The sequence below is a fragment of the Merops nubicus genome, unplaced genomic scaffold, assembly GCF_000691845.1.
Source record: "Merops nubicus isolate BGI_N331 unplaced genomic scaffold, ASM69184v1 scaffold15641, whole genome shotgun sequence".
Lineage (NCBI taxonomy): Eukaryota > Metazoa > Chordata > Aves > Coraciiformes > Meropidae > Merops > Merops nubicus.
In genome coordinates, this window is record NW_008587729.1 from 62,149 (window position 1) to 81,158 (window position 19,010).

Below are 19,010 nucleotides of genomic sequence, written 5' to 3' on the forward strand. Positions count from 1 at the left end.
GAATGTTAAACACAGACCTGGTTGTGACCTACCCCTCCTGCATGTATCTTCTCAGCAACCCTCTCAAGCTGCTGAAGCAGGCACCTTGATTAGGTGCAAATTTCCATGCAGCTCCCCTATCTGAGGTGTCTGCTGGGGGAGGCATTCCCACGGAGTTCTCTGTCATATGTCTGTCCATTTTACATCTTAATTGGGTTAGTTTATGTCAATTTGTTGTGCTTTCTGAATTTTTTGAAGCCTCCAGATAGGATATTTTATACTTTCTGCCCACATCTTACAGAATTCATGCCTAACTTAGTCCTGATTACACTGTCAAATGTGTTATATTTACAAGCAAAAAACTTCTGGCTCTTAGAGCAACCTAATGGCACTCTGAGAAACTGGTTTCCTAAAGAGATAATGCTCATGCAGAACTGGATATCCCAGTTTCATAAGGTTAACTCCCAGAGTGTTACTCCCCTTTCAGTTTCTCATTAGAGACATGCTATAGATGCCATTTTAAAGTTGTTTGCATGCAAATGAAATATTTCAACATTTTTGCTCATTTTTTACATGCTCTATAAGAGCACTACCTTCAATTGTTGTTCTTAGTTCTGTTTTTCTCCCTAGAGCAACAGGCTTCTTTTATTCTAGCCTGAATTATGGCAAGAGAAACCTCTTTGGGTAGATGAGCTGTGGGCCATCCTGGCCCTTTCATTTCTATTCCATACTCCATTGAGAGTTCCTGCACTTCCTGAAAGCATCCTTAGTTTCCTCTTCAGTTGCTGTCAACTATTGTCTGTTCATTGAATGAATTTACTCTGAGATCCAGAAGTTGGCATTTTTTTTTTTTTCTCAATAATAAGCACCTTTTTTCTTCTGGTATGATTATAAATTTTAACTTTTCCATATTTTTCAAAACTGTTTAATCCAAACACTTCCTGACATGATTCTATAACAGAATAAAGTTTACCTCTATAAAACTAGAGTTTCATTGCCTGCTAACATTACTGAGTTGCCTTTGGTGGTGTTGGTGTCCCTGGTGCAGGTATACATCAGGGAAAACCCATCTGTGTCCCATAGGTCTTCAGGTGAACAGTACATTCACCTTCTACTCTGCTGTTTTCTATGGCTTTCCTTGAAGAGATCTGCTTCTCTCCTCTACACATCTCTGCTGGTGCTTGGCAATGCCTGTGTGGTGTTGTGATCCTCTTACAAATGGCAGATATTATCTTGCATGAGTTGTTTGTCCAGTCTGGGTTTCTCAGACTGCTAGACTCTGTGGTCTCCCACACTGACAGTGCTACGCTTTCCTGCCTCAGTCACATTTGCAGACCTATTGTGGGAATACTAGAAATTCTAATATCCACCACACTGAAGCAACATCTGACCACCTCAAACTTCAGACAAATCCTTCATTGTTCTAGAAATGTTATTGCTTTGCCATAAGCTGATTCTGGGTATTCCAGTAGACAGTTCATTGAATAATTTTTTTCAGGAACCTAACTGTGACTTTATCACAAACTGAGTTTGATTCCCAAAATTGAAAACCTTTTTGTAACTTTATCAGTCACAAACAATTTTTACTACCTTCTTTGCAATGACTTTTTAAAAACATACACATGATGTTTCACTTTACCTTGATAGTAGTGCTCAAATTGCTGCAATAATCTTTCATAATTAGTCTCCTATGCCTCAGTTAGTGAGAAAGTATTTTTAACAATCAAGGTGCTTTCTCTGTCAGAAATTACGGTACCTTTCCAGGGGCATTTCTGGCTTATGGATACAGAGTGAAGTACTAGGCAAAGGACTCCAATTATCTTCTGTAGTCTAAAAGAATTTGGGCTCTTGCATGACATTTAACTTCTCTGTTTTTCTGTTTAGGGTATTTCCTCACTGTTTATTTTTGTGAAAAGCAGTTGTTCAAAAATCACATTAAGTATAGGATTTGCTCCTTCAGTGATGGATTTCACACTCAGCAGGTTTTCATAACCAGAACCCCTTCAGAACTCAATCAAGAGCCCTGTTTAACAGAGTAGTCTCTCTCAGACTGTACAACAACATGCCTAAAATTTATAGTAAACTCAAAACTGAAACAACATAGTGCCTAGAGAAAAGAATTAGGAGGGAAAAAAAAGAAGGAAGTTTGCTAACAGTTTGGTCTTAAAATTTTGGAAAGGATGGTACAAATAAGCAGTAAACTGACTTTCCCAGACAGATCCCAAATAGAAGTGGGGAAGCAAGATATTACAACAAGTGTGTTGTCAGTGGCCTCTATCTTGAATTTTTGTGCAAAGGTGTGTGGTGCATGCACACTACTGCATATATGTGATAAAAGTGTGCCATTGCCAAAAGAAAAGGAAAAAAAAACCCAAGAATCACAGGTCAAGCAAAGCACTCAGCAGTACTATTAACTTCTCACTGAAGCCTGCAGACAACCGTTGGCTTTGGCTGCAATCTCCAAATATATTCTAAATCGATGGATTTCCAGCAGAAATTGTTTATTCCTTACCAAAAATAACCCAACACTACTGGAAAGCTGTTCAGTGAACAGCATAGATGAACACCCTTTCCTAAGCTCTGGTACCTTCCTGTGCCAGTTATAGATTTCAATAACGGAGAGGTTTTAATTAAGCTGATGGACATAAGTGGGATTAATATGCATTGGGGCGTGCGTGAAATGCTGTAACAGTTAATAAGGAATGCAGCTTTTCTGATGACTTCTCTTCACCCAGCACATTCTTGATACCAAGGAAATCCTTCATTCTTGCAACAATAGTTCAATGCAGGGAGTTAGTGATATAGATTTTCCTCTGCTCTGAACAGATTCTTCTCTTTTGTTTATTGCTGCCATTTATGCTCATAATATGGGGTTTGTGGCAAAGCGTACCATAAATAAGCCTTACCTTCTGCCTGTTAGTCTATAATAAATTCTGTGGCATATTTTAAAGATGATAAAAGCTTCAGCTTTGAAATGGGAATTGCAACCTGAAACGCTGAGCAACCAGAGATCAGTCAGTGATAAGTACAGAATATGACTAAGTAAATAACAGGGTAGGAATAACCTGACAACTTTGGATGCACTTGTACCCACACATATAAAATACCACAGAATTGGGGGATAATTAAGATTGGAAGGGACCTCTGAAGGTCATCTGATACTGTTCATGGCTTAAAGCAGGGTCAAAAATTAATTTTTTTACATTTCCAGGACATGTGTTTGTCCTGTATTTGCCTGCCATGAAACCTGTTCCTGATACGAAGCTTGGCTTTCCACCACTACTGCAACTCATGTCGACTACCTTGTCTTCCCTCCCAGAGAAAAGTCTGGCTGTCATCTCCATAGGCACCCATCCATTAGTTGCAGGGAGCAGTGAGATTCCTCCTTAACCTCCTCCTCTGTGGGCTGAACAGACCCTGGTCTCTAAGCCTCTCCTCGTATGCCATGTGCTCCAGTCCCCAGCCATCTCAGCAGCTTCTGATGGACTCACTCCAGTACATCAGCCTCCTCTGCAGTAGGAAGCCCAGAAATGGACACAGCACTAAACATAGTCTCATAGGTGCTGACAGGAAAGGTCACCTCCCTCACCCACTGGCTATCCACTTGCCTGTGCATCCCAGGACACAGCTGACCATTTTTGGCATACAAATACATTGCTGACTCATATTCAACCTGCCCATCAGGATGTCCAGGTCCTCTTCTGCAAAGCTGCTTTCTAGTCATTTTGTGCCTGACCTGTCCTGCTGCATTTGATTATTCTAAGATAAAACACTTGTCAGCTGCTCCTCACAAGACCTGTGCTCTGACATCCGTGCTTGGCTGATGTTAATGGAAAGGCTGGGAAGCTGCACTGACGGGTCTAGAGCACAAATCTTCTGAGGAGTGGCTCAGGGAACTGGGGTGGTTTTGCCTGGAGCAAAGGAGGCTCAGGGGAGACCTTCTGGCTCTCCACAACTCCCTGAAAGGAGGCTGGAGCCAGGTGGGGGTTGGGCTTTTCTCCCAAGGAAGAAGAGACAGTACAAGAGGAAATGGCTTCAAGTTGCACCAGGGAAGGTTTAGGTTGGATATTAGGAAAAATTTCTTCCCCAAAAGGGTTGTCTCTGCCCAGGACAGTAGTTGGATCTCCATCCCTTGATGTGTTCGAAAGTCATGTAGATGTGGTGCTGAGGGACATGGTTTAGCAGTGGACTTGGTGGGGTTACCATAATGGTTCGACTGGATGATCTTAAAGATCTCTTCCAACCAAAACAATTCTACAACTCTGTGGTTAGTGTCCCACTTTGCTTGCACCTACACAGGCAGTAGAAATCATTTGCCTACCGCTATCTTTTGAAGTTGTTTTGAAGTCAGAGTTCAGGTTGCAGTAAAGCAAGGACTAACAAATGTGAACTGAAGGGAAGTCGTTATGGAAATGAGAGAGCTGTGGCAGAGAGTACAAGCATGTATTCTGTGTAGCAAAGAGTACAAAGTTTATGTGGCATTTAATGCTGCCAGACTGATAAAAGCCCTGGATTCTGAGTGGTGATGTGATGAACAGCACTGGCTGTCAGCTGGCATTGCTTTAGGTGGTGAACATGACACAGAAAGAACATTAAAATGGCAAAGTCACTTAGAAAAGGAGAAATGCCAGCATCAAAGCACAGCTTCAGGGGGGCCTGGTTCCACCTGTGTTTTGTGATAGCTCTAGGAGCAACCACTGCAGGGAGAGCTCTGACTCCCACCCATGGGTCAGGGCTGCAGCCATTCTTGGGACCACCCAGCTCATAAAAGGTCAAAAAAGATCAGTCAGAATCCTTACAGTTCAAAACAAGTGGGTATTTCTATCACAAGTCCAGCTTATGAAACATCTCAACCTCTAAACTTCCCTGAATGGATTCTGACATATGCACACACAGAGTTGCAAATTCTCACTGCAGCAGTAAAACCACGTGCACTAGGGTAAAACTCATGTGAAAGGTCAGGTTCACGCCCCAAAGGCTTTGAAGATTAAAATCTCCTCCCTCCAGTAGTCATAGAAATATTTTTGAAGTGCAGAAAACAATATTTTTTCCCCAAGCCCATTGAAAAACACTCAAATCACTTCAACTCCACCTCTCCAACCCTCAAAACTGTCCCCATAAAAAAATGTGTCTAGCTCCCTGTTGAAACGTTTCAACCCAAAATTTAAAAATCTGCCCAAGTTATAAAAAAAAAAGGCAAATGGAGCATCAGATAATCTTAGACATTGGTAGTGCTATTAGCAATGCCTACTTTTATACCACAGGAGAAAAATACCTGTGTGTTCTCTATACTGCATAGTACAAGGTTCTTCACCCCAAAATGGCCCTCATAACCTATTCTGGGTGACCCTGCTTTAGCATGGGGGTTGAACAAGATGATCTCCAGAGGTTCCTTCCAGCCCCCACCATTCTCTGTGTCTTTGTGATAACTTGTTTCTTAAATACAGCACAGAAAATGCCATGCAAGTTAAAATATTGTCTGCCACTGTCGAAAGAGCTTTCCTAAAAACTTCTTCCACCATGTATCTTTACATCTTTCCACATGTATCTTAAGTTATTACTCACATTTTTTTTTTCCCTCAAAACATTTCAAGGACATCCGATTATGGTCAGGTGTCTCATTGCCAAGGCACTGCTCTGTTACTGAAAAATTTAAAAAAATGAAGAGAAAGAATTCACCAAGGGTCAGACACAAAGAGATTATATTTTTTTGCAGAGCCAACACATTGGTCAACTGAGCCCTGCGAGTATGTGGGACTTGGTGAGACACAAATACATGAAACAATTTTCCCTTCAGCACTGAGGGATAAGAAGGCTGAGCAAAGACAAGGACAGAGACTGAATCATGCAAATAATAAAATATTTTTTTTTTCTCTAGGCTGTTTTTTGAAGAATAAGAGGCTGTACATGAAGCCAAGGTGCTGCTGCTGTCAGGTGCATGAGTTGCCCCATATTGAATCCCCCCTGAACTGGGTTTCCACCATTCCACAGGCATTTAGCATCTTGACTCCATTTAAAACAAAAAAGGTCACAGGGTTTACTCATCTGCCCTCACACACACACATTCCTGTTGAAGGAGAAGAAATAAATGCACACAGAGTGCATTTGTTGAGGATGACAGAGACCATAGAAATTGTTTTAAAAAGGGGTTGTGCTAGAGCTAGGTGAAAGGAAATTTCCCATTTTAACATGAGCTTCCAATCTCAAACAAATTTGGGTAAAAATTGAAATAAAATGTGAAACTAGGTTCTGCTTAGCAGACAGCCTTGGGAAAATGGGTGCTAGAAGCCTATGACACCTTCAGGGAGCTCTACAGAGAAGTCAAAACAAAACAAAGGTTTTTCTTAACTTCTTACGATATGCAGAGAAAATTACTGGGAAAAAGAATCTGTCAAATAGCTTCTGTCAGTCAACAAATGACAACAAAAGATTGCTAGATTTATTTTTCCCTGAAGCGTGCTAGGTGATAATCTCATGACAATAACAGTTCAGACTCTCCATTACGTGGTGCTCTATTTTTCCATGCCTGTGCAGAGCTTTAAGAAGATGCCACACTTCATTCAAGCCCAGCTAGAGCAGACTTCTCTTCAATGGCAGAGAGGTTGCCTAGCACTATAAATACCAAAATCTCCTTTTCCCCATCGTCAGCTTTCAGTCACAAGTGTAGCACGACCATGTGATGTCTGTGTAACACCTTGGAGCTTTCCTAGGCAAGAGGGAAAGCTCTTCTGCAAAGTCAATAGGTCTCCTGAGAAGAAAGGCAAGTGCCACAAGACCTTTTTTAATTGCTTTTCTTTGGCTGACTTTAACTAATGCTGTGGGCATTTGTCCTCACCGTGACAGTTTGGCCTTCACTTCCCCTTCACTCAGACACACAGGGCAATTTTGGCAGCCAGCGGCTACACAGATACAGAAAGTGGTGATGTGAAGGAAATACAGAATGATTTTTTTTACATACATGATGTAGATTCACAGCATAAAAGTGCTTATGTAAAGAGACAGTCTTTGTACATCATTTTTTGTTTAAAATTACAGTATTGGACAGGAAATAAGGTGCTGTGCTGGGTCCTTCTCAGGGGTGGCTTTTTGCATGCACTTTTCATGGTGTCCAGCAAGTGGAAAAGGGGCAGTGGGCACAAATTGGAACCCAGGAGGTTCCATCTGAACAGGAGGAAAAAATTCTTTCCTGTGAGGGTGCCTGAGCCTGGACCAGGCTGCCCAGAGAGGTTGTGGAGTCTCCTGCTCTGGAGAGGTTCCAAACCTACCTATACATCATTCTGGATACTGCTCTGGGTGACCCTGCTGGAGCAGGGGGGTTGGATGAAATGATCTCCAGAGGTTCCTTCCAACCCCTACCATGGTGGGATTCTGTAATCCTCTGCTTTCAAGAGCCTTTTAAATCCAGTGGATTTGCCTCAGTGACATCTTCTCTGCCCTAACTCCTTCACTTCTTGTGCTTTCAACCACAGGGTCCCACAGATCTACTGCCCTTCAGGATGGGTGCAAGGCTGACTATGGAACTAGAAATAGCTGAGGAAAGAGAGGTTTAAATCAGGTCAGCCAAGGAAAATAACAGTTTGGCTACAGTGGTTAATAGTACTAATTACTTTTGTTTAGTGCTTAACTTTAAAAAACAACTTTTAAAAAAATCTTCAAGTTACTCTTTTTCTAAAATTGTGTATTAAATGTAGACCATTTTTGGGCTCAAGGGTTTAACTCCAGCATTCCTGGGTGAATTCTTTTCCGAGTGCAAAAACAAATTAGGGTGCTCTTGCCTTAGAAACATCTTAATGGTGACTTTTATTTTCATTGCTGGACTTAGTCTGTTGGTGGTCATTTTGCTTCAGAAGTTCCTGCATTAAATCTGGATACAGGAAAAAAAACAACTTCCTTGTCAGATGTGCAAAAGAGCAGCTGACACCCACACAACCCACCGAGAGCTCAGGTGGGGGTGAGAGCATTGCTTCAAGTCCTGCTGTCAGGGGAAGGACTGGAGGAATGTCACTCCTCTCAGAAGCCTGATGTTTGCACAAAGATTTTCTGATGATGATGAGCAACCAAAGCTCGTAGGACTCAGCCAGCCAATAGCTTGGTATCCCAGGGAGAGCAAAGCACCACAGCCGACCTGTGGTCACACACTTCAGCCAGCAGCACCTGCTCTATCTAGCAAGCCTCCAGGCCAGGCCTGCACTGTGCACAGCACATTTTGCAGTTTCTAATTAAGCTCTGAACTACTTTCAGCTTTGATGATCTTCCTGCTGCTTTTCCCTTCCCCTGCCACTAATTTCAGATGTTCATGTTCAGTGAAATACAGGAATAGAAACAACTCAGCTTCCAGTCACCCCCACTTAAGAAAGATGGAGACAACGTGTTTCTGAGCTTGTTTACACCAAAAATCAGGACACTAGAGACACTTTAGCCCAGTTTGCTAGAGCTAGCTGCAAAGATCATAGCAAGTTCCCGAACTAACTCTGAAAAATAGCCTCAAGCTAATTTGTGTCCTTTCCCATGCTGCTGCTGCTCCTGTGATCCAACCCACCCCTCCTTACCTTAATATGGGACTGTCCCCCTTCCTGCTCCACCAGAAGCTCCCTGATCTGGACTCTCCCAATCTGACCTAATCTAGAGCAAACTGTGGCACCCCAGCTGCACACATGCACGGGCTACTTCCAAATCAATGTCAGTGCTCTTTGTATTATTATTTTTTTAATAACCTTTTGAATTCCCTTCTCCATGTATCTCCTCAACCAAGACCCTGAATGAACCTGATGTTTCTCTATCAGTATAATTTTTTTTTTTTTTTTTTTTTTTTTTTAATGAAGGGAGCCTCAGTGTGTAGCTTAAGTGTGTGAAACATTTTGAAATCACCAGAGGCATGTGCCAAGCAAAGAAGCAGCACCTGGGTACAGTGTCAATGCAGCAGTCACTGCTTCTGGGAAACTTTCTGCTCCTAAAATATTCAGAGCTGGTTCAGCAAAGGGTTTCTGATAGTGATAGTGAAGAAATACCCCTTTTGCCCCAAGGTTACAAGTTATTTTGTTAGACCAGATGATATGACAGCATGATTCTATCAGGACAAATCAAAGTTTACTGAGTAAATCCGTGTTCTATAACCTGATTTATTGGTACCATCTGCCAACGCCCATGAGCAGATGCTCTGTAGGACCTCACTAATGTGCAGTAATGACTGGGAGAAACACACTGCAAATGGCCAAATTTTAAAAGTTATTGAGTGTAGCGGTGAAGATAAACATAATGAAAAATGTCCAGGAGAATGCATCCCCGTGTTCATTTTTCAGCTCCACTCCCCTGCCAGCAGTACTTCAGAGTGTCCTTGTCTGCATATGTGGGTATGTGGTGTAAAAATAAGCCAAGCACTCATATTTTCCTGTGATTTTGCCCCAATTCTTTGCTACTGTGTGCTTCAAAGAAAAGAGAGTGTTTTGGTGCAAGCAGTCACAGCTTACCCAAAATTAATGAGTTCTTCCCAATTGTAACAACTCTTTTTACAGTCGTATTTGGGCAGGTCAGGGCTGTCATACTGCTAGCACTAATGTCTTTCTTTTTTTTAATTTTTTTTTTTTTTTTTGCTACTCTGTGGCTATTTCCAAGCCCTGTATACTCTGAGGGCATGCCAAGGTAGAAGCAAACGAGTTTCCAATTATTGCCACCGGCAACATTAATTTTGCATTCCTGTCTCTTTGAAAACACAAGGGAGCAAAAAGAGATAACAGAAAGACGAGCAGCTCGCCTGGAGATCTGAAACGTGCCTGGGCTCAGAGCAGGCACCACAGCAGGTGAGTGGGACCAGCCCTGGCTCCTGCCAGGGGCGGCTGGGAGAGGAGCAGGAGCAGCCAGCTCCTGGGGCCCCTGTGGTCCCTGGCCCTGCCACTGCTTCCCACCACCTCCTGGCCATGGGATTTCCCCAGCTAAGCATTCACCGCTTAGGAACTGTGATAAAATTAGAAGCTGAAGCTGTAGCAAGGGGAGGGGACACTTCACCTTCTCTCCTAGTATGTACTATAAGACAGCCTGCTCCATCCTTGTAGGGAATGGAGGTAAATCTACTTGGTGGCCAGTCACAAATGGTGTTCCCCAGGGCTCAGAATTTGTGCCTGTTCTGTTTAATATCTTTAACAACCTGGATGAGGGGATCAGGTGCACCCTGAGTAAGTTCACAGATGACACTAAGTTGGGTGGGAGCATTGATCTGCTTGAGTGCAGAGATGCTTTACAGAGGGATGTGGTCAGGCTGAACCAATGGGCCAAGGCCAGATGTGTGACATTCGACAAGGTCAAGTGCTGGGTTCTGCACTGGGGTCACAACAGCCCCACAAAACGCTACAGGGTTGGGGAAGAGTGGCTAGAAACTGCCAGCAGAGAGGGACCCAGGGGTGTTAGTGGGCAGCCAGCTGAAGATGAGCCAGCATGTAGGAACTGTGATAAAATTAGAAGCTGAAGCTGTAGCAAGGGGAGGGGACACTTCACCTTCTCTCCTAGTATGTACTATAAGACAGCCTGCTCCATCCTTGTAGGGAATGGAGGTAAATCTACTTGGTGGCCAGTCACAAATGGTGTTCCCCAGGGCTCAGAATTTGTGCCTGTTCTGTTTAATATCTTTAACAACCTGGATGAGGGGATCAGGTGCACCCTGAGTAAGTTCACAGATGACACTAAGTTGGGTGGGAGCATTGATCTGCTTGAGTGCAGAGATGCTTTACAGAGGGATGTGGTCAGGCTGAACCAATGGGCCAAGGCCAGATGTGTGACATTCGACAAGGTCAAGTGCTGGGTTCTGCACTGGGGTCACAACAGCCCCACAAAACGCTACAGGGTTGGGGAAGAGTGGCTAGAAACTGCCAGCAGAGAGGGACCCAGGGGTGTTAGTGGGCAGCCAGCTGAAGATGAGCCAGCATGTGCTCAGGTGGCCAAGAAGGCCACCAGATCATGCTTTGGATCAGCAATAACTGGAGTGTCTATCCTCGGAGAGACTCAAAGCCATAGACACATAATGTTGAGGGACATGGTTTAGCACTGACCTGGCAGTGCTGGGTTAACAGCTGGACTTGATGAGCTTAAAGGCCTCTTCCAACCAGCAGGATTCAGGATCAGCATCAAGGGCATTACGTGGCATTCACTCAAACACATTCAGGAACATGTTTTTGAAAGACAAAACCTATCCAGTATCTGAGAAAGTTGTAAAATCAGGGGAGAAAAACTTTTGACCACTGCTACTGTTTCAGAATCTGAATTTGGATCCAGAACTGGAAAGCTGAACACCTCCTTCTGTTATTGTGCCAATCCATTAAAATCATACACTTGCTGAAACTCTCCATGGAGAAACTATCTCTAAACTATTAATAAAATCTTTCTGAGCTACTAATATGGTCTGCGGAGGATTTAAACCACCACAGGGATTGATTATGTAAGTGTATAGGCATGAAGATGCTGGCTTTATCTCCAGTTTAAATGACCTTTTGGTTCAAAAAGTTTTGTTTATGACTGAAATCTTCCAGAATCTAAGTGAAAGTATTTTCTTTCAAAGGAAATTATATTTTGATTTGCAGTAAACTAGCAAGTAAGGTCAAGATTAAAATGCATTTGGTTGGCAAGATGTGTGTTTGCTTTTCTGATTGCAAAGGGTAGAAGTTACGAAAGTATTATTAACATGTTTGTGTCACAAAATTCAGATTTCTTGCAACCTACAAATATGATGTAATTTGGGTTTTGAGCTCAGGGCATTGGTCTATGAAGCAAATTCATATAGTTCAAAAGGACTAGCCCTGAGCATCAGGTTGGATTTATTCCAAATTTTAGTATTCCAAAGATATACAAAGCAAGTGATAAACCCCTTACCTGAGACACAGATCTCCCTGATCCAGCCACCAAAAAGGCCTTTCTGGGGGCCAGACCCTCCCCTTATATAGAGGGCATGACATCAGTCTGGTATGGAATACCCCATTGGCTGGTGGGGTTGTTTATCCTGGCTGTGGTCCCACCCAGCTGCAGCCTTCCCCATCTGCAGATGCTTGGGACCATTAACCCCATCCTGACACAACCCAGGACAATTAGGTACCAAGGGTTTTCAGTCCTGGATTCATTTCAGTTCAGAAATTTCCCTCCACAGGAGGTCTGAGTGGGGAAGGGAAACAATGATCTCTGTAACATTTGCTTTGGAAACACTTCTCCAATCTGAACAAAAGATGTAGTGGGGCCTGTATGAATTTTGGGGTGTTTGTGGCATGCAAGTGTTCATTTCTTTCTCTTCTTTGGGAATGCTGTGGATGGGAATAACTGAAAACAATAAAGGAGTGAATCTATAAAGGAAAAAAAAAAAAGACAAATCAGGCAAAATAAAAGTCCCATCTATGACACTGGGTTCAACAGGAACAGCTAAAACCCTGTGTTCAGAAAATTTTCTCCCTCTAAGTTTGCCTACACTGCTTTGGGAATGTGCCATTGGAACATGGCTAGATATATCCCTTGGTTTGGTTCACTTCAGGGCCCAATGAAGAAGACCCAGCTTGACTCTGGAGTGAGGTAGCTGCCCAAGCAGGTATCTGGAGTTCTTCCATTGCTTATTCCTTGCCATTGTGTAGCAGCTAGTTCAATTAGCACTGGGCTGGATGTATTTATTCACGCTGAAATTTCCTCTCTGAGCACCATGCATAGGTCCAGCCTGGTTTTCAGATAAAATGACAGTGGTGCCCGCAAATAATTAGACCTGCATGCTGTATTTTCTTTATGCCATCGGAATAAAATGCATATAAATCCTCAGGATTGGGTATTTTTAAGAAGGAATCAGGTTAAGAAAAAGCTCTGTGATCCCAGGGTCCTTTTCACAGTAGGCTCCAAAAAATATACCTCATTATAAAATGCACCTTCCCAAGGAATCACAAGACATGAGAAATCAAAAGAGAATTCCTAAAAGCAAAAGCTCTCCAGCAGAAAATCAATTTCAGCTACTTTCTCCTTGCCCCAGGGAAAGCAGCAGAGGCACTAAGCGTGGTGTGGGAAATGTCTCGTACATCTTCCTGGAACTGCACAAGGCAGACCTCCAGATGGGAGCTTGTCTTTCCAAGACAGCTCTGCTCTAATTAGGGACCTCTGCAAAATTGGTATGTTGCAGTTCCAAACAGCGTCTGGGTGATTCCCATATCAAATTTCTTCAGTTAAAAAAAAAATAAAAAAATAAATTGTCTTTGTCCTTGTTCAAATTGACAGCCTTACAAATGCAGGTGGACGGAGGGATGAAGGTCAAACTGAGTTTATTGTGCTTAACAGGGCAAGGAACAAAAATGAGCAGAAAGTTATACTCAAAAAAAATGTTTTTTGGTGGTTGTTTTTCTCTTGGCCATAATGTTGTCTTTTCAAGGGCCTTTGTGTATTTTTGAGAGGAGATTCAGAGTGAAAAGAAAGCAATTGCCTTTAAATATAACTATTATATGAAGCGCTTTCCTGTAACACTCAATTTACTCATGTGCCAGACAGAATCTGGTTTATGAACTCAACAATCTATGTTAGGTGGACATCATTTTCTATGTAGGAAGTACATCCTTCTCCTCAGCTGACTTTTTCCAGAGGCAGTCTGCCAGTTTAAACCTGTGGCTGGTTCCTGTAGTTCTCAGCATTCAGACTTTCCTGGGTAATGTGGTATCCCTAAGGCTGGTCAACATGTTCTAAAAAAAAACCACATTCCCCCTTGGAAATGCAGTCTGGCTGACATTTCTCACCAAATATTGTGATTCATATCATCTGTGCCTTCCAGTGAGAAAGCAAAACTGTTTCTTTTTGGGGTCATCATAAATCTCTGTGTCTTGAAGTTATTCCCCTGCTTCCCATCTCTCATTTCTATACTGTCCTTTGCTTCAGACAGTGTCTTCTACACTGACCTATGCTTCTGTGGTACAACCTGGGACAGCTCTGGCAGCTCAGCCTCAAAGAGCAAAGGAGTCTAGATCTCCCTGGGAGATGCAGCTTCTGGGGTAGCATCTAGCTGGACAAATAGAGCATTTAAAAAAAAAAAAAAAAAACCAATAAAAAATGTTCCAATCCTTTTTTTTTTTTTAATTTAATTTTTAATTATTTTAGAATCTTATGTGGGAAATTTCAGATCTTCAACTTTTCATTCCCCTGTGGGAGCAAAGCAACTGTTTAAGTGAATTTTGCATGAGATGGGCATTTTTGATTCTGGTCTGCTCTAAAACCCAATTTCAGGTTATCACAGGCTAAAAAGAAAAAATCACTTTGGGCTTCACTTCACACTGCTGTTGGTCAGTGCTGTTTCTAGGTGGGCTGAGACTCTCTGCAGCTGTTTCTCAGCTCAGCCCAGTTGAAGTCACTGTGACCTGCAGCACTGTGGTGGTTTCCAACAGACAGAGCTGTGTCCCTAAACAAATATTCCAGGAGCAATGGAAAAACAGGAGTCTTTAGTGTGAATCAACACCACAACAGAGCATGTGCCATCCTTAAAAAGCTCATTTCAAGTTTTTTGGGTTTAAAAAGGGATCACCTTTATACTGCTTATCCTCCTGAGTGCTGCCCTGACTGCCCACTACTCTTGTACAGAACATCCAGCAATGAAATTTGTAATGATTTCAGGTCAGCTAATGTGTCTGAGGTGTAAGTGGCTTATACTACTGGATAAGAAAAGAAAAAGGTGTCACTTAATGCCTGTGGCTGCTAACAAAAATTACCTGAGTGTAGGTTAAGGTGACTGTCAGAGCAAACTGTGGCCAGTGCTGAAGAGTGTAGAAAGGAGGTGGTGGGACGCCCACATAGTGCTAAATCTGGGGAAAAAAAATGACCTTGAAGCACTGCAGATTATAGACTGCACTATACCAAGCACTTGTAAAGGGGATTTTCCATTTCATCTCACAAATCCACCCCATATCCTCACCATCTGGGCTCAGTCTCTGATGCTTCAGAGCAAGGTGAGAGAAAGCCCCAGGATGCCCCATGTTAATTGTGTGGGAATGAACCTGCATGAGTCCCAGAGCCAAAGCTCTGGAGGAAGAGACCAGATTATGCTCTCTCTTAATGGGCTGAGCTGGAGGGGTTAGGGGCACAGGCAAGGATGAGGATGGCTTCATCAGAATCTCCCTGCATGAGGGAGAAACAGGCACCTCTTGTCTCACTGGAAGGGTATGGGAGCAAAGGAGTCCAGAACTTGTCCCTTAGAGATACAGCTTGTGGGACAAATAGAGAAGATAGATAGATAGATAGATAGATAGATAGATAGATAGACAGACAGACAGATAGATAGACAGACAGATAGATAAAAGGAAATACGGAATATTCTAATATTGTGCTTTTTTTTTTTTTACAATATTCTGTGAAAAAATTCAGGTCTTCAAATTTTCATTCCCATGTAGTAGGAAAGCAACTTGAATATATGAATTTTTCATTAGGTAGGCAGAGCACTGGGTGAGCATGAGATTTAAGATTTGATAGATCCTGGAGCAGGCTGCCCAGGGAGGTTGAGAGGTCTCCTTGTCTGGAGAGATTCCAAACCCACCTGGATGTGATCCTGGGCACCCTGCTCTGCATGACCGTGCAGGGAGGTTGGACGAAATGACCTCCAGAGGTCCCTTCCAAGCCCTACGGCCTGGAAGATATTCTCTGTGATCCTCTTTGCACACAGGAGCAGCATTCATCCCACTATTTATGCAACGAAAACAACCCCCCCAGGTGCTCCCCTGCCTGCCTGCCATTTGTTAAACCAGAGCGTAGGTGCAAAATGCCCGTCCCGATGCACAGCAGCCTCTCAAGACACACCAGCAACCTCCTCTTTTCTGATGCGTGGGTGTTGGCTGAGCAGAGCAGGACAGTGCTGCAAACACCTCCCCGCTGGGACGCTACCTGCATGCTAATGCCGGGGGGTTGTGCAGAGGCAGCGCCGGGCTCGGGCAGTTTCCATGGTGCCGTCATGGTGCGCTCGCCTTCCACCTTCCCCTCGCAGCATTTCCCACCCATCCTCCTCCCCGCCCCACGCTGCTCGCTCACCCCGAAAGGTCAACCATTGTAATGAGGATTTGAGCGGGGAGGCCGAAGGGTGAAAAGGTGAGGATGTGCGTGGGAACCGGGGGGCTTGCCTGACGTCGCACAATGAGAATTTAGAAAGCTTCCCCTGGAGGGAGCGGTGCTGGCCGCCCCCCTCGCTCCCCAGCCCGGCCAATGTCCTGATGGAGTTAAAGAATGTTCCGGCGGAGCGGCTGCAGAGCCTGCTTTAAACCCTTGGCAACTGATGCGCTAGTGCCTGGCGGGGAGAAGGGACCGTGCTAGCAGGGGGAGCTGATGCAGCTTCTCTTTTTCCTCCCCCCACCCTGCCCCCTCCCAGCAAGCCCAGCTCTTGTCTGCAGACGGATAGAGGCAGGTTTCCCCCTCTGACTTTCATCCTACTGACTGCCGGGCTAACGTGCTGCACCCATTAACCGCCCGCCCTTCTCTCTCTTTCTGTAGGACAGCTTTCCTGCCCGTTTTGGAGGAGTCCATTTTGTCAACCAGCCCTGGTACATCCATGCCCTGTACACGCTAATCAAACCGTTCCTCAAAGACAAGACAAGGAAAAGGGTAATTAGATGGGGCCGGCGGGGATGGGAAGCTGTGGAGCCGGAGCAGCTGAGTAGCTGCCTGCTTTCCTTTCTTCCTTCTTTTTCTCTCTGCATTTTTCATATGGCCTTAGAGAATTGCTGCTCTTATTACAGCTTAGAACTTGCGTTGGTCTGGCTTGAATCAATAACAGCCAGAGACCAGCTTCAGCATCAGCAAGTTGACTATTTTCACATGGTGGTAACTCGTTTCCACAAAAAATGCCCATGCCTGAAGGCTGCTCGCTCACACTGCCAAAGAGGCAGGTCTTCCCCACTGAAGCTCATATGAATTGTGGTCCTGAGGTTGTTTTAGCTATTTGCCCCTCTCAGATTATCAAATGGCCACTGGATCATCCCTCAGGAAGCCCCAGAGCCCACCTTGGGGTGTATCTGACCAGGCAGGTGTGTCTGACCAGGTAGAACCAGTATGAAAGCAAAAAAGGATTAGAGAGACAAACGTGGCTGAAGCAGAGCAAAACAGTGACCCAGTCAGGTACACCCCTGGGAAACATCAGCCCTGGGGTGTAGGGCTAGGCTGCCCTCTCAGATGTTGAGGACCTACTCTTCATGTCTTTCAGTAAATTCCACTCTCTCCCTTTCCTTCTCACTGCTCTTCATACAAGCCTCTGTCCTCCTACAGTAGCAATAATCAGTTGTTATTCCTGAACTCTACTTCCCCTGATCTGGTCATTAAGAAAGTGAAAGCATCATGTGCCAAAAGGAAGCAAATCAGGGTTTTCAGAAGTTTTTATAGTGCCAGTCTAACTTCTCAGCTGCACAGCCCAAAGCTAATCCTTCCTCTCCTGCCCACCCAGCCAACACTTCAGGAATTCCCACCTCAAACTGCAGCGTCAACGACCGATGCTCCACACCTCATTAAGCACTGTTGCTATTGTCTTAATGAAGTAACGAATCGATGATGACTTTGAGCTTTCCTTTTATTTTTTAAAGATCTTTCTTCACGGCAACAACCTGAACAGCCTTCACCAGCTAATACACCCCGAATGCCTGCCCTCTGAATTCGGGGGGACTCTTCCTCCATACGACATGGGGACGTGGGCTCGAACATTGCTGGGTCCTGACTACAGTGATGAAAACGAGTACACCCACACCTCCTACAACGCCATGCACGTGAAGCACGCGTCCTCCAACCTGGAGCGGGAGGCCTCACCCAAACCCATGAAAAGGTCAGTGCTGCCTTTGAAATCATCTCTTGTTTGGTTCTCTGAACCACTTTGGCATAAATCCAGCAGGAAAGGCTCGGGAAAAAAGCTGTAATTTGGCAACTATTGACAGCAAGGAGCACCTCACCCTGGACCGTGCTCATGGTGTGGTGGGAGAAAGGAAACCTCTCTGTGGAACTATAATTATTCATCTGATTATTGTGTGTGAAAATGAGGGGAAATTAATGAGCCCCTGCACAGGGCATTGCAGAAAGTCTATTGGAGTAAGAAGCTCTTCTGCACGGCATGCTGCAGCCAGCACCCTTTCAGTCCTGGTCCCAATGACCTGCTGCTGCTTTGCCACCAGTGACCTCGGTTGTTAATGATAAGGGTTTTACCTCCTTGGGAATGCAGCTTTTGTAGGATGAACAGCACTGCCCTCTAAAGGGAAAAGGGGTTAGTCTCCTCCTGCTGCCTCTGCTCCCGTTTTCTCCATCCAGCCCTGCTAAGGCGGCAGAGCTGCTCTTTGAAGATCTCCAGTTTTAGATCTAGTCATTGTGCATTCAGCTCTGAATGCTTAAAATGACACCCTTCGAGAGTAAAGAATCCTAGAATCGTTTAGGTTGGAAGAGACCTTTAAGATCACCGAGTCCAACCATTACCCCAGCACTGCCAGGTTCCCACTAACCTGTGTCCCTCAGCACCACATCTACACGGCTTTGAAATCCCTCCAGGGATGGGGACTGCACCACTGCTCTGGGAAGCCTGGGCCAGGGGTCAACAACCCTTTTGTTGCAGCAATTTTTTCCTCATGTCCAACCTAAACTGCTCCTGCTGCAACTTGGGGCCATTTCCTCAAATTTTTCCTTCCCTGTAGAAGAGGCTGACCACCACCTTGGACCAATCTCCTCTCAGGTCATTGCCAAGAGTGACACTGTGGGTATCACTGCCAGTAATTCGTGCTGGCTATGGGGATGAGTGTGGAGGGTTGGATACCTGGCACAGGTTTGCAGGGGGTAAGGGTGTCAGGTGATGAAGGAACCAACAGCATCTTGCAGCGGGTGGGGTTTGGGCCATGGTGGGGCCGATTCCATCTGCTCTGACCCCACACTCCACACCACAGTCCTCAAAACTGCTTCCCATGCAGATCCCAGCGCTGCTTTCACTCGCTGCTGCCACTTGATGAGTGCAGCGCTCACAGGCACGGCGTCGCTCCCCGTGACAGGCAGCGGCCATCACTCTGTCACAGCAAAATCAAAGCTGACAACACAGACAA

The 19,010-nt window shown here is 44.5% G+C and overlaps 1 protein-coding gene across 1 annotated transcript in view; it reads left to right on the forward strand.

Annotated features, from left to right (window-relative positions):
• Positions 1–18,750, forward strand: part of CLVS1 (clavesin 1) — a gene marked incomplete at its 3' end in the record, with an annotated part of 71,427 nt that extends 52,677 nt beyond the window's left edge. The window contains 3 exon segments of the mRNA XM_008949036.1: positions 16,441–16,551; positions 17,523–17,786; positions 18,612–18,750. Coding sequence (XP_008947284.1) covers positions 16,441–16,551; positions 17,523–17,786; positions 18,612–18,750 — 514 coding nt within the window.
• Positions 18,751–19,010: the final 260 nt, after the last annotated feature.